Source organism: Marmota monax, unplaced genomic scaffold, assembly GCF_021218885.2.
Source record: "Marmota monax isolate L192 unplaced genomic scaffold, Marmota_monax_Labrador192_F-V1.1 WCK01_AAM20220418_F8-fsc00025, whole genome shotgun sequence".
Lineage (NCBI taxonomy): Eukaryota > Metazoa > Chordata > Mammalia > Rodentia > Sciuridae > Marmota > Marmota monax.
Genome location: NW_026691950.1, coordinates 474,869 through 490,916, shown reverse-complemented (window position 1 = coordinate 490,916; position 16,048 = coordinate 474,869). Strand labels below are relative to the sequence as shown.

At 40.9% G+C, this 16,048-nt stretch overlaps 1 protein-coding gene across 5 annotated transcripts in view; it reads right to left on the bottom strand.

Moving 5' to 3' along the window:
- Nucleotides 1-16,048, bottom strand: part of Tbc1d1 (TBC1 domain family member 1) — a 220,853-nt gene that overhangs the window by 38,227 nt on the left and 166,578 nt on the right. For all 5 annotated transcript variants that reach the window (XM_046447077.2, XM_046447305.2, XM_046447393.2 and 2 more), the window contains one exon: nucleotides 3,851-4,036. In XM_046447077.2, the coding sequence (XP_046303033.1) occupies nucleotides 3,851-4,036 (186 nt within the window). The remainder of the gene's footprint in view (nucleotides 1-3,850; nucleotides 4,037-16,048) is intronic.

Sequence of the window (16,048 nt, the reverse complement as noted above, 5' to 3'; positions counted from 1 at the left end):
ATATTATCACATCATATGGAGATGCAATAATGATGAACATTTAATCTTAATTAAGCATAAAATGCAGCTATATGAATTAATCTGACAAGCAATAACATGCTAATCCCAAATCATGGTTACACTAAAGTACATTCTGCTGTCCTGCATCAGGATGTTCACGTCTGTATTTAAAAATAGGTGGTGGTGGTGGTGGTGTGCCAGGTGAAATGGTTCATGCCTATAATCCCAGGTACTCTGATGGCTGAGTGCAGAAGATCACAAGTTCAAGGCCAGCCTGGGCAACTTAGCAAGGCCCTGTCACAAAATAAAAAGGGAAAGGGATGTAGTTCAGTAGTTTCCCACTTGCCTAGCATGTGGGAAACCATGGGCTCCATCCACAGCCTTGCACAAACAAAAACCTTGCAGAGAGATTCAATGGAAGCCTGCTAGCTTGAGAAAGGTGATGCATTTTGGTCCTAACACCACCACAAATTAGCTGTGTAACTTTGAGGAAATGACAAGATTAGCTGCCAAGACCCTACAAGGGTGTGAGGTAGATTTCAGTGATGTGGTTTGATCCCTTCCAGGATGCAATGCCTCCAGAAGCAACAGACATTTGATTTCTACAGTCAAAAGTCAGGAAACAGGCTTAACCAGAGGAGCAACTTTCTCATGCATACCCTTTTGTTAGGGTCTGTAAACAAGTCAAGATGGCGCCTGGCATTTTGACAGAGGGAGTGGTCTGTGAAGGAACGCCAGCGAGCCGTTAAGTGTGGAGATTCCTTATTGGTTGACTGCTGTATCTAGTTTATGTTAAGTAAGGTAAGCTGTGTGTAATGTATATATACCCCTCCTGTCCTACAATAAACGGCTCCCACTCCTGCTGTATCAATCTACACAAGTTGTTCGTCACCCCCCCCCACCCCACCCCCCGGTTATTTTCGGCACCCTTTTCATTTCTTTTCCAAAGAGTATCCAAGTCAGCTCGAACCCTTAGTCAATTTCAAGAGATGCAATTTAACCTTCTTTTAAGAAGCAAATGAAGAAAATAATATCATCACAGAATGATGGTCTCTCCAGTACATAGTACACTCTCCAACTGTGTAAATCTTGTTAAAATTGTTAAATCTTGCTCCTGGGTGTAATGGAATAATAGTTCTAGCTGCACTCCCAAATGACCCCACAAAAAACTCATTAATATTTTCCAGCAATCAGTCTGTTATTGCTGATTATTTTTCTCAGAAATACAGGGACTGTAGAGAATAATATAGCAAGTTGATCTATATTCAGCAAGTTGATCATGATTTGACCACAAAGATAAACATATGTCAAACAATAATAGAGCTACAAAGGAAAATCAAATTCAAGTAATAAAAATAAAAGGCCATAAGAACTAAACACTGCCAAAAAGCCCGATGGAACAAGGAAGCAGTAGAAAGATGCTGGCAAGGGCCAGTGACTTATGCAACACCTGGCAAGATGTTCCAGGTAACCCAGCAAATGCCCACCTGCTCTTCCTAGTCTGCCCAGTCATCACTGGCACAGCAGCACACACTCTGCTCTTGTGAGGTGCTGATCTCAACTCACCACTTACAGTCACAATTTCTCCTAATGTTCTAAAGAAGTCATCCAGCATCTTTCCCCTTCTGTAGCTCTGCCCTGATTTTACATGGCTGTCATTTGCAAGAAGGCTGGCCAACAGACGGTTAAGCATCCTGACCCACACGGGGAATGTAACCGCCTTTTTTTAGGGGGTGGGGGTACAGGGGATTGAACTCAGGGGCACTCAACCACTGAGCCACATACTCAGCCCTATTTTGTATTTTATTTAGAGATAGGGTTTCACTGAGTTGCTTAGCGCCTTGCTTTTGCTGAGGCTGGCTTTGAACTTGAGATCCTCTTGTCTCAGGCTCCCAAAAGCCCAATATAAACATAATAAAAAATGCTGTGCTCCAAAGCTTTCACTTAGCTGATGGCATACTTAGTAGCGCCATGTCCATCTCTTTAGATGTGGTGTCCTCCAAAAGCTCAGGTGTGAGATAATGAAAGAAGGCTTGGAGGAGAAATGATTGGGTTATAGCCTTCACCTAATCAGTGTATTTTCTCTGCTGGGATTAACAGTGGTAAGTGGAGGCAGGTGGGGTGTGGCTGAAGGAGGTGGGGCTTTGGGGCATGGCTGTAGGGTATATATTTGTATCTGGCAAGTGGAGACCTCTCTCTCTCTCTGCTTCCTGATCATCAGTGAGCTGCTTCCCTCTGCTATACTCTTCTGCCATGATAGATTAGCTGTATATGGACTGAGACCTCTGAAACCATGAGCCCTCAAACTTTTCCTCCTCTGCAGTTGTTCTGGTCAGGTCTTTCAGTCACAGCAGCTAAAAAGCTGACTAAGACACTTACCAAATGTTTTTTTAGACACCTGCTTATAGAATTACCTTCAAGAACATATAGAAAATGGTAGAAAAATAAAGTTGGAAAAAAACTTGGCACTCACCTACACTGCCCTCCCTGTGCCAATGCCTTCCACAGCTTTTTGATGGGATGACTCATCTCTCTCAACTTCAATACTGCACACTAGAGAGCTGGTTTCACTTGAAAGCAGCTATTTGAATCATTGAATTATTTCATATCAAAGGGTCTTTTTATTTTATATTTCACTTATTCTTTTTGGTCAAAATGATATGCCTATCTTAACTCTTTATTATATTTCACGAATCTGTACAGTTCTCAACCATAGAAACTGTGCTGCAAGTGCACACTGTTGTAACTCAAAAATATCTTCTGGATATGCTCACTTGCTATGCACCATGCATGACACCAAGTGCAAAGAGGAGTAGAGGTTTCTATACAACTGGAACTCATATGAGATATAATGCATTCATGAGGAGTCTTATAATAGATTTGGTGTCAAAATGACTTTTAGCTCTATACAAACACCAAGGTCAAGATTAGGGGCTGGGGTTATAGTTCAGCGGCAGAGAGTTTGCCTCGCATATGTGAGGCACTGGGTTCGATCTTCAGCACCACATAAAAATAAATAAAATAAATAAAGATGTTGTGTCTGTCCATCTTTTAAAAAAAGATCTTAAAAAAAAAAAAAAAAAGATAAGAAAACAAAAATCTGCAATCCAGGGTAATGCTCAATGGAACGTACTCTCCTAAAACTCCTTCAGGCAATGGTAACATGACAGAACCCCTGCTACTGTTTCCCTTTGAAATTTATGTTCAGACTTCCTAAAATCTTCATTAATTTACATCCAGGCAGCTCTCTTTCCACAAGCCATGTACACTTAGCTTCTTAAGCTATTCAGAAAAATGGTATTTATTGGTTTAAGCATCAGTATGGAAACAGAAAATGAACAAAATCTTAACTTTCATATCTTTGTCCTATTTTGATACTGTTGGTATCAGCACAGACAAGGCTTGGCTCATGTTTTTTCAAGTTACTTGCAACTCAGTAAAAAAGGCGTAGAGTAAGGTTACAAACTTTAAGGACTTCCATAGAATCAGTTTACACATAACACCCAGGTAGAGACCCTGGCTGAGGATAAAGTAGGAAGACAGAGGAAAACAAAACAAAATACACCTTTCAGAGGTTAGAGCTTAAACTGCAACTTGTATTTCAGAAGTTCTAGACACTGTGCTAATAATGACCACCTAGGAACAATTAATATAGTTGGGGGGACAACTTTAAATCTCTAGAAGGTAAACAGTGTTGACATTACTTTGAAAAAGTAAACATATGATTGAAATGTATGTTAAGTTATTTTTTTGTTGTTTTAAGAATCATGCTTATGACTGATGTGATTCACTTTAGTACACAATGAATTAAGATCATCAGGCCTGTTCAGTTTCAATATGGCAAACCAACCTTGTAGCTTCTGATTTTCCTTCTCCATTCTGAGAAGCAGTATCTGTTGCAGAATAGCCTTTTTCCACAGCTCACGAAGCTCCCGTGATGTCCTCTTCTTTTCCTCTGGTACAGGGCCAAAGGGTCCATCTTCACATACTGGTTCTAAAGGAGACCGTGGGGGGAGCTCTCCCAGCTCTGAATAATCTGGGGAGGAAAGAAGACATACCAGAATGGTAATTTTTTAGCAACAACAAAAAATTTATGTGTATTCAAACATAGTGCCCAATCAACAAATTCTTCTCATTTACATAAAACATAATGACATCACCAAATTTAAAATTTATGTAAGTCAGAGCAAAAACATGAAACATTGACATATCAAAATGTAAGCAAAAGCTGCTGCAGTTTAAACATAAGTTTTAAGGTGTAACATTATATTCTAAAGAAGTTATTGAATAACAGCACTACTGATAATAACAGCAAATATTCTTTTGGTGGTTACTTTATACCATGCTCTAAGGACTGTATGTATAATCATTTAACACTCACAATCACCCTAAGACACAAGTACTCTATACCATTTTTTTTTTTTTAAAAAAAGCAAACTAAGGCATAGGGAGTTAAGTAACTTGATAAGTTATCACAAACCCAGAAAGTAGCAAAGCCTAGATTGGAATCCAAGCATCCTGGCTTCCATATGTATTCACACTGTGTTATATGACTATGTATTCTGAATAAACATGAAAACATGTTTAATAGTCAACAAAAACAGTGACCATTAACAGATCATCTAGGCTGGGCATTGTGCCAGGCATTTTCACACAGACTCATTTAATCCTGATGACAAATCCAGAAAGCAATATTAGCCTAACAAGGAAACTAAGGTCAGAAAGGCCAAGTAACTTACTCAAAGTTTTATAAGGAATAAACAGGTGGACAAGATTCCATCCCATATCTGCTTAGCTCAGAGCCTATTCTTGCTAGATATTCCTCCTACTCAATGTTTCCCTGTGTTGTGGGTTTTTCAATGTCCATATATTAGTTTAAATCTATTTACCTTTTATAAATCTATACCTTTCTCACCTGTAGAAAATACATTGCTGGCACACACTGTTGTCATAACTCACAAATACCACATAAATATGTACAGAGAATGTCCCACCCTCTCACTGTGACCCTATCTATGAAGACCAGCGGAGGTTCCTGTATAACTGGATTTCATGGGACTTAACATGCTTCTGTGTAAACTGAATCTTTGCAAATAAAACCATGGTTTCTCAACACACACCATGAAAAACCTTCACAGGCAGCCTGAGCCTCTCAACCACCCATAACACAAACCTACAAGCTCTTCTAGTTAATAGCTCCAATACCATTCCACATTTCCGTAATTTCCATAATAGTCATCGACATTACTGCTATCTTTATCTAAAGTTGGACTTGTTTTCCTCAATTAAATCTATGAGATCAAACAAGAGTACAAAATGTTTAATTTCTTAAAGTAACCTGACCATCTTAACTCCTCTTAATATTGCTGGATTAAAAAATATAAACACTAAATAAGAATGCTTTATGATCTCTGTAAGCAGTCAAATGTGCAGCTCTAAATTAAAGAGCGCCATACATTCCTATTTCATTACGATTTTTTAAAATAAAAATTCTACTTCCTTTAGAAATAACTAGAAAGTTTATCTCATTATAAGAGAAAGGATGTTTGTGTGTAATATTCAACGAAAAAGTGCAAATCAAAATTGTCTATATAGTATTGCTATGGTTTGGGTGTAACTTCCCAAAGACCTATACATAAAGGCTTGGTCTCCAGGGTGGTGGTATTAAAGGTTCATGGACATTTAAGAGGTGGGACCTAGGGAGAGACCCTGAGGTCACTGGGGCTGTGTCCTCCAAAGAGAATTTTAGATCCTGGTCTCTACCCCTCTCTTTGCTTCCTGGCTCAAGATGTGACCTCTTACCCTAAGCATACTCCTGCCACTGGAATCCAGTGCCCTCAATAGAGGTCCAAACCAATGAGGTTCTAGCCCACAATGGACTTGAACCTCCCAAACTATGAGTTAAATAAACCATTTACCTTCATTAAGTTGGGGGTATTTTCTTGCTGGTTAATACAAGTATCATCTCTTCTATAAACAGTGTGAAAGGCAGCACAGTTTAGTGATAAACAGAGGAGGCTCTGGAGCCAGGCTGACTGAATATTCATCAAGACTCTGCCATTTATTGACTGTGTAATATTTAGCAAGCTACTTAACCTCTCTAAGATGCCTCAACTTCCTGACCTGTGAAGTGGAAAGAACAGTCAAATGTCTCAGAGCAGCAATAAAGCGACTGAATTAATACATAAGATACAAAACACCTAGAACAGAGCCCAACATACAGCAAGAATGCAATAAATATTAGCTCTTATCGATTGTCTTACATATGGGGCACAGAAAAAATGATGAAAAGAAATGCACTGAAATTTTACCTACTTAATTATAAAAATATTGAAAAGAAAGGTAGCTAGAATCTTCCTTCCTTGAACAATGGTTTGCTCATCACTGAGCATAGCAGCTGAGCACTGAGTACCAGCAGGTGATACATAAATAAGTACTGCATGAAGGAAGAGTAAACAGGTCCTGGGTTTTGGCATGCTGTTATTATTTCCTGAATTTTCTAAATGTGTAACAATAGACACTTTTATACTTAAAGGAAAATAGTACAAATCTATTTTGATTAAAATAAGTTGAAAAAGTGTCCTCCTGCAAAATAGTTAAAAACAAATCACACCCCCGCCAATACATACTTAAGATTAGTCATTACTGAACATGTTTAAATTAATTATTATTTAAAAGGAACTCTGTCAGTACTCTTATTCTGCAGCTTGAAGTCTTTTCCTTTCTTTTTCCTTTCCTCTCTTAACATCTCTGCTACACATGCATCATGATTAAAGTTCTGCTTTCTCTCATACAGGAAGCAGTTACACTCCCACTGACCTGCAAAGGACTGTTTCAAAAAAGGAACTTGTGAGAAGTCCTGCCTGATGGGGGCAGGTAGTAAGGCAGCAGAGAGCAGCACCAGGTTGGGCTTTAGTGCAAGTGCGGGAGCACCAGGGCCTGTGCACGTTAACAGAGGGGGAAGCCCCACTGACCATCAGGTGCAGCCAACCAGGAAATCCTCTTCCCTTTTCAACCCTATTGATGAACAAGGGCTCTCTTCATCAGCCCTCCTTCCTCTAGTTCCATCCTTCCTGTTTACTTTCTCCTCCTGAGTGTCAATCATTAGCTACAGTTTGTTGAGAGAGAAGTCTTTGACACAAATAAGCTTATCTGATTCTCATGAAATAGGTGACATTATTATCCCCATTTCGAAGCCCAAATAACTAAGAGAGTTTGTAACTGAGTCAAGTCATATGGCAAGTAAGAGCAGAGCCATGATTTGAAGCAAGGTATATTTTCCTGCAAAATTAGAAGTACTTAGTCTTGCTTCTCTAACTTTGACTGCACAAGCATTACACAGGGGATCTTTGTAAAATCAGACTCTGATTGAGTCTGACTGAGGGGAGGCCAAGAGTCTGCATTCTATCAGGCTTCAGATGATGCAGCTACTGCTGGCTGCGGAAGCACACTCTGAACAGTACGGTTCCACGTTGCACTTCTCTTTGGCCTTTATACAACCCCATGGGCTTACCACCACATTGAGGAAGCTCTTCCTTCCATCCCAGTTATCACTGACAGAATAGTTCAAATGCTGCTGCTGGAAACTGTCTGAATTTAGGCCTTTCACACGTGACAAGAATTTGTCCCAAACTTGGTCAGAGTATCAAAGCCAAAGACAGAACACGAAGAAATTATTATCAGTATTGATTTCACCCCGTGGATAAGCCAAATAAAAGTTGATACTTTGTAAAGGTCAGAAAATAAACCTAATAGTTTATAGCAGGGTTTTAACCTCAGCACTAGTGACATTTTTGGCTGGATAATCCTTTGTCACAAGGGATGGTTTTGTGCACTGCAGAATGTTTTGGAGCATCCCTGTGCAATACCCATAAGACGATGGTAGTGTCAAGCCATGCAGTAATGACAATTTTTAAAAAATGCCTCCAGATATCACTAAATGGGCAGGAGGGACAAAATCACCCTATGAGAATCCCCGATTCAAAGAGAAAACAAACAAACTCACTTTTCTCTACACAACCCTAGGAAGAGATTAAAAATATATCCTCTTCACCCAAATGTATTTAATGTGGTAAAATTACTAATTTTTTTAAGAGTTTATAATTAAGAATGAACTTTTAAAATATTATCTTTTGTTCATGTTAAGAATAGAGTAGTTATGGGGCTGGGGTTGTAGCTCAGTGATAGAGTGCTCGCCTAGCATGCATGGCCTCAGAACTACATAAATGTAAAATAAAGATATTGTGTCCACCTAAAACTAAAAAATAAATATTTAAAAAAAGAATAGACTAATTACAAAGTAGTTTGGTAATTTGTAAGCGGGAATAATTAACATATTTGTTTGTTCTAAATTTGGCCTGGCTCAATCAGGCCAAGTGGGCTGTTTTCTTATCAATGCAACAGGATCCAGATTTGGGACAAGGTAGTAGTATTGCAATCAGTTCTTTTTTGCACGCATGTTTTTGGGTACAATCTTGTGACATGTGGATTCACATACACAGGGGCTTAAGCAGGGAAATATAGTGAAAATGTTAGATGGCTGTTGGCTGCGAACCCTGCTCTCACAATAAATATGGGCATTATTTTTAACACGGATAATTCCTAAGCCAACCACACCAGTATTTATCAAGTCCCTTACGTTCACTGTGCTAAGTGGTCTAAGAAGGGCCACTTTTACATTTCTAATAGTTTCCAGAGCAATCTTGGTGATCAGGCTTCTTCACTCTATTGTGTTCTCCCAGAGGCCCAGGTAGAAAGGCCCAGTTCAGCAGGACAGAGGCTGCCTTGGGGCTGCTCCACCCGCTGCCCCTCCTCCCAGACACCCAAACTGTTGGTGCCTCTTTATAAACACAAATGCCTTTTGGGGTTCCAGTCCCTCAGTGCGAAATGTGAAAAATGACATTCACCTCCAACTGCCTGAATGTGGAGACCACAGGCACTGACAGACATATTTATAAAGTCTACAAAGCCACAAAACCAAAGGGCTGGGACAACGCACTAGTCCAGGATTAGATTTTACTATTCTGACATCTTCTTTAATGACGGGATGTAGAATGCTTAAGTGATGTAGACTTCCAGACAACAGCTTCCAATGGGTTCTAAGAATTTAAAACCAGTCATAATTCAGGGGTACTAAGAGACAATTGTCTCCATTTAAATCACTGCTGTGACATTCCCAAAAGAGTTGTAAATATAATCCATGCTGGTGCATATTTTGGATGCCAAATTACTTTCCAACAACCTTGGCTGCTACTCTCTTCTTTTTCTCTGCTCACAAATGTACAGGGAAGAGTATAACACTGGATTGCTGCTGTGACCAGAATCAGTACTGTGACAGAAAAGGAGGGAAAGCCACACACACACACTTTCCTCCTTGCCCAGTATCTGACTCTCTAAAGCATGGAATGCAGGGGCTTGCACTTTCACAAAACACAAACATTAAATCTTGAGCTGCAGTTCTCCCTTTATAGACATGACATTAAATCCCATGTTAATGTCCTGGAAGAGAAGCTCCGGGAAGAAAATGAAGACACAGGTCTTTATTCTCCAAATTTCTGGCTTTTTGCCATGTGTTAGCCCACAACAGAACATTTTATACTCTCCCAGCCCTCCTGAAAATCCTGAGTTCTCATGCCAAAAGAAAAAGTAACTTTTCGAAATTTTCAGTTGCCCTCTTTCAATAACATGAGTAGCTTTTGGAAAGGAAGATTCAAACTGAACATGAACTCTCTGGAGGAGGGTAATGACAACAGGGATTAACATCTGCAGCATCTGTTGTTACCAACAGCCAAAGAACATTTCTTTAAAAAAAAAAAAAAAAAAAAAAAAACTAAAATGACCATGTAGACTTAAGGCTGTCAAACTGTTTACAGACTATAAACAACTTTACCTCTACTACAATAGGAGGCAGAGGCCAGGAAGGCAGAGACTTCTGCATTCTCTGCCATGTTCCCATGCCCAATGCACAAGGAATACCCCCCATGAGTAGATTCATTTACCCGAGATTGTCTCAATTCTGCCAGGACTTCTTTGGATGTTTTATGGAAAATAATCCAACAAGAATCTCATTATTTTCTACAGTTATATTACATGTTAGTCTAGCAATAGAAAAATGTAATACTGTAAAAATTAATTTGTATAATGAAAAAAGTAATTTTAAGTTCTTGCCACATGCATGGAAATGTTGCTACAAATCCAGGTATGAACAAGATACAGTACCTCATATTTCAACAGGGTGACAGAGAGAAGTGCATGACTATGAGAATAAAGGAAATACAAAGAAAGTGTTCTAGGAAGTTCAGGAAAGAAGGATGATTCCTGCCATTTATCAGGTTAACAGTTTGGAGCCATGTCTGAGATCAAATCCTGGCTCCACCAGGAATCTAATTAGTCAAACCCAAACAGGCTACATGATCGCTTCATACCTCAGTTTCATTTGTATGCAAAACTTATATAATATTGCTTATTGCAAAGGATTATTATGTGGGAGGAAAAAAACCCAGCCCCTAAATAAACACCCAATAGGTTGTCAACCATCAATCTTAACAGCAACATGAACACCATTTTTTTCAGAAAGAGGTCCATACTTGATGAACAGGTAAAATTCAGACAGGTGGAAATGATGGGAGAGAGTTCAAGTAAATGGATCAGTACAAATAAGGCTCACAGGTAATTATCAACTCACCCTTGCTAATGACCCACTTTGGCTAAGGACCAGATGTTAACACATGTGAAAAGAGAAGACAAGGTTGGTGAGCCTCAGTGAGAGGTCTTGAATGCCTGGCCAACCTCTGTATTACTAAGTCACTGGGTAGTCCAGAAGACTGAGGATTTTTTAAAAGATAAAATTGGTTTCTTATATACATTCTTCAGTACTAGAAAGAAACTGGCCATTAGGGATTACATGGGCCCCATGGATCAGCCAAACGGAAGGCCATTACAAAACAGTGTGGACAAGTGTTTGCAAAAGAGATATGAACTCAGAATAGAGCCAAGCCCTGGCTGAGATGGGAAGCAATGGAGAGGCGGGGAGGAGAAGGATGGGGAGGCAGGCACACAAATTCAAAAAGGCAGCCATGATCTGCAGAACAGAAGCAGAAGCCTTGCAGAGATCTTCATCCTCACTCTCTCCAAAACTAGCCATCTGCCAAGGCTATGTGAAGATGACAGAGATGAGGGAGCCAAAAGCCCACACCTGGCCTGGTCCGGGCTATGACAGCAGCTCTAAGGAGAAGGTTGGAAGGAGAAGGAGAAGAAGAAGCCATCAAGGTCACACAGCAGTAGGACTCTGGGGAAGAGAGCCAGGAGGAGTCACAGAGCACAGGACTGAGGAGGAAGCAGACGGCAGACCTAGCAGGAACTCTGGTCTGCCTCTGGCTTCCTCCCTTCCAGTCGGAGCTCATCTACAGGGGCAGGAAGCACTAAGAGCTTTGTTTGCCCCCAGTGGTGGGGAGGCCATGGCTCTCAAAGCTGAGGTGTACAGAAGCTTGGGAAGAACCAAAAAAAAAAAAAAAAAAAAAAAAGCTCTCAAAAAAATTTAATGCATGTGATAAAATTACATAGTTTGAAAAAAATGACATTTGTTTTTGAATTTGCAAGGGGAGTGATGCTACTTTTGGAGGCTGAAAGTTAGGGCTCTCCTCTTTTTATAAAAGATAAAAAACTAAAGAGAAACAAATATTCAACCTTAGTCAGAATACAAAATGCTGACCTTTGTAATAGTTTGCTCTATTCCCACTTATATCGCACTGATTTCAAACTGTAGCCCACAGAAGCCCTTTGGTGCATGCCAACAGAACATGTCCCCGAGGAGTGTGCTCAGAAGCCAGGCAGTGTCCAGCCAGCAGCCACTGCATAATTGCTGCCCCTCCACTCCATATTCATTTTTCCTTCCTTCTTCAGAGCCATGAAGGATATGGTCAGCACTCTGAGAAGCACTGGAACTCTTGAGCTGAAAGGGATATTAGAAGATGACCTCGCTCAACCCTCTTCCCTTCCCAGATATGAAAACTGAGGCTCAAAGAGGTCCAAAGTCCCAGTTTCTGAGCAGTGTACAAGTGCCCACTGATTTCATCCTCACAACCACCAGATACACTGGAGACTGTTTTAATCCCTAAATGACAAGAGCTTGGGACATACAGCTAGTCAGTCAGTGGAATTAGGACTAGAACTCAGACCCCAGGCCTGCTCATTCCAATGCCTCAGGGCAACAGGAATGAATGCAAAGAGAAAAGGAGAAAGCACCTTATCACACCAGGGTAGCTGCTTGCTTATGTGCCTCAGTTTCCATCCGTAAATCACTGACATTAATAGCATCCGTCTCCACAGCATTCTTGTGGGCATTAAATGGAAAACGCTTGAAAGCACTTTAGACAGTGCTTGGGCAAGAGTTAAGTGTTGAATTCTTATTAACATCATTATTTATTTTGTTCCCCAAATAAAGAAATCCATTGGTAAAATCTTTTCTTTGCTTAGACTACTCCACATTCAGACAAGTAGGGATAACAAGGAACACTGGTGTACTGGAGGGTACTTGAGGTGAGAAACTCATGTTTTGCAAAGAAAGAAATGAAATAGCAGTGTAGTTCCAAGCAGCTTCCCCCAACAGGAGGCCCCTCATCAAAGCCTTGATGTGTCCAGGACCCATGGTCACATGGAGGCAGAGGTGAGCAGGGACGCCCATTTCCGCAAGAGCTGAGAGGTCCTTTTGGCCTTTCCTTATCTCCCCTCCTCCTCCACCAAAGTTCAGCTCTAAGGTCATGCCCTCCGAGATGCTTCTTCCTGTTGCTCCCTGTCTAGCTGGGTACTGAGGCACCTCCTCTCTGGACCCATAGCACTGGCTGGTGTAAACTGTGGCCGAGCATCTCAGCCATTCTGAGCACAGATAATAAATGCAAGAGGGGCCCAGAGAAGCAGATCAGGTCATCCTGGAGCATTCCGGGGAAGACTAAGAAGGGAAAGCAGCAAACAGGACTACAAGGTCCTCTGGGGCACAGACTCCAGGCCCAAGTGACTGGGGTGCAGACATGAAAAAATGCCTTGTCGTTAAGTTGTGTCAGAGAGCCAGTGAACAGGAACCACATGGGGATTTACCCTGACACCCACACTTGGCCTTCTGGTCTCATACACATGGATTTTTAAAAACGTTAGACCATCCAACATTTGTCATTTACGTCATTAATGCTATGTGGCTGCATGGCTACAGTTATTGATCAAACTGGCTCTGTGTGGACCTCACTATGGGCACAGAAGGTAAGAGGTGCCTGACTGACAACAGCACGTGGGTTGCTGTTAGTTTACAGGAGTGGTTCTCAAAGTGTAGTCCCCCCACCAGCAGCAGATGCCCTAGAAGCTTCTTAGAAATGCAGGGTCTCAGCCCCACCCACCCAGATTTGCTGGATCACAAACCCTGGGGTAGACCAGCAGCCTGGATTCACACAACAGGAAATTCTAATAACGTACACCAAAGTTTGAAAACTCCTGGCTTTTGACATTCAGTACTTTTTCAGTTATTTTACTCAGTTACTCTAGGTTATTTTACCTTAACTGGTGGTATCACATTATGTGACAATGTGATACTAGAGAACCTGGTATATTTCAAACAAATTATTTCAAAATAATTAAGCAATGACTTCATCCATTAACAGTGACATGACTATTAAAGTTTAAAAATACATCCTGCTTTTCAAACACTGGCCAAAAGGCATTATCTCTGTCAAAGACAATTGTTTGAACTAAAATTAATACCATTTTCTTAAGAAATGCATTCAGAAAGCGGTCCCTCCCTGGTGACCCAAATCAACCACCCACACTATTATAGCAATAATAAATTTCCTTCCAGATTTGAACATAAATAATCAGAGACACAGACCAATGAGTCACCCAACACAAACAGAAAATATACTACTAAAAGCTAAGATCATGATTTCCCAATCTGTGCTGTTTAGCCATCTGCAGAAAAACAGCTTGTTTACAGCACGGCTCCAAGTACCCCCACTGTGCGCTCCTCCTCTCCAGCTCTGGCCTCTACAAATCCTGATACTACAGCCACCCGGCTCTGCCAAGGAAGATGGAGTAGGACCTAGGAGGCCTTTCTGCTTCCCAGTTTCTCTAGAGGCATGGTGAGACCAATTTCCTCACCCTTGAACCTTTCCTGTCTGTAGCACAAGGTGCTATAAGGACCAAAACTAGACCTAAAAAGAATAAAAAATGACTGCATGATGCAGAGAGCTTTCAAACTTCACCCCACGAAGCTGTGTGCAAAATCCATGCTGGCAACCAGGAAGTGATAGGGAACAGAGCTATCTATCTTAGGTTGGGCTGCTATAACAAAACACCACAGACACAGCGGCTTAAACAGATATGTATTTCTCACAGTTCTGGAGGGAAGTTCCAAGATCAGGGTATCATTCTGTGAGGACCATCGTTCTGACTTCCTGCCTACTATATCCTCACATGGTAGAGAGAGGAAGTTGTGGAGTCTCTTCCTTTTATAAGGGCACTAATTCCATTGATGAGGGATTTACACACATGACCTCATCTGAATCAAATCACCACCCAAAGGTCTATCTCCAAACACCATCTCACTGGGGCTTAGGGACCAACATTTGGATCTGGGCAGGGGGAAGAAAAACTTTATAGGGCCTCTGTAAACATTCCTTTAAAGAATTCAGTTAGCGTCAGGCTTGGTGGTACATGCATGTAATCTCAGTGATCCAGGAGGTGGGATGCAGGAGGATCACAAGCAAGTTCAAAGCCAGCCTCAGCAACTTAGCAAGGCCCTAATAACCTGGTGAGACTCTGTCTCAAAATAAAAAATAAAAGGGGTTGGGGATGTGGCTCAATGGTAAAGCACTCCTGGGTTCAATCCCTGGTATGAAAAAAAAAAAAAAAAAAAGGAAAAAAAAGCCATGTGGAGGTGAGGAGAGGCATGCTTTCTCACCATAAAGTTCAGTTAGCAGCCAAAGAAAAAGGGAAAGTTTTAAAACACAGTTAATACTTTCTGTTATAACCAAAAAGAGGAGGATGGCCTGGCACTGAGAGTCCTGATGGGTTGACAAAATTAAAATTTTCTTTTTTTTTTTTTCTTATGGGGGAAGGGAAGACCTGGGGGCCACAAAGAGGGATCTGCTTGAGTACATGTAGCCACTACTCTAAAACAGAGCTGCCCTTCCTTCATGTCACGGCACTTGGTCTGTAAATCATTAACACGGCTGCAAGTGCATCTTTTATATCCACTTTTTTCTAACTATATTACCAGGTCCTAGGCCAGGGCTTAAAAGTACTCTGCCATCTTGTCTACTTTCTATCCTACTTCTTCACCCAGCCTGCTTCCCTGTCAGTGCAGGACAAACTGACTGACCACAAGGTAGGAAGCAGGGTTAGGACAATACTCCAACCCAACCTTTCCTGGCACACCAGCCCAGGAAGATGCTTAACTGATATGTGCTTCCCAGTTCCCTGATCAGCATGGAGTGAGACGCAGGCAGAAAAGAGCAACAATAATGCAGACTCCAGACATGACACAATCATAGGCCTTTGATATAAAATCAGACAAAATACAATCCCGGCAAAAAAGAATTAAAGTTTTGTGCAAGAACCTAGAGTTAAAACATAGTTCCTACTACGTGATATTTGTAATATAGATAGATGGATTTAGTGTATTTAATCTGTACTTAAATATGTTAATATTTATTAAGCTTGGAATAAATGAGAATCATTTTGTCATGATAAACTGGGAACCTTCAAATTATTAAGGTTTATGCCACAACAGAGCACTGCATCAATAAAAGACAGCAACAAAACCCTGCAGGGATTTTAACAGCAGCAGCTTTCCAATGAAAGGAGAACCTTGAACTTGGTTCTATCCTGCACCCAACACTCCTCCTTCTTTCTCCCTTGGCATTTCTTGTCTCCCTGACTACACTTGCACACTTCTTTATCTAGCGTCAAGCCCACTTTCAATCCGATCCCAAGGGCAGGGCTCTGTGAACCAACTATGCCCTGTGTGTAGCTTTACGTTAAATGACACATGACAAATCCACCTCAT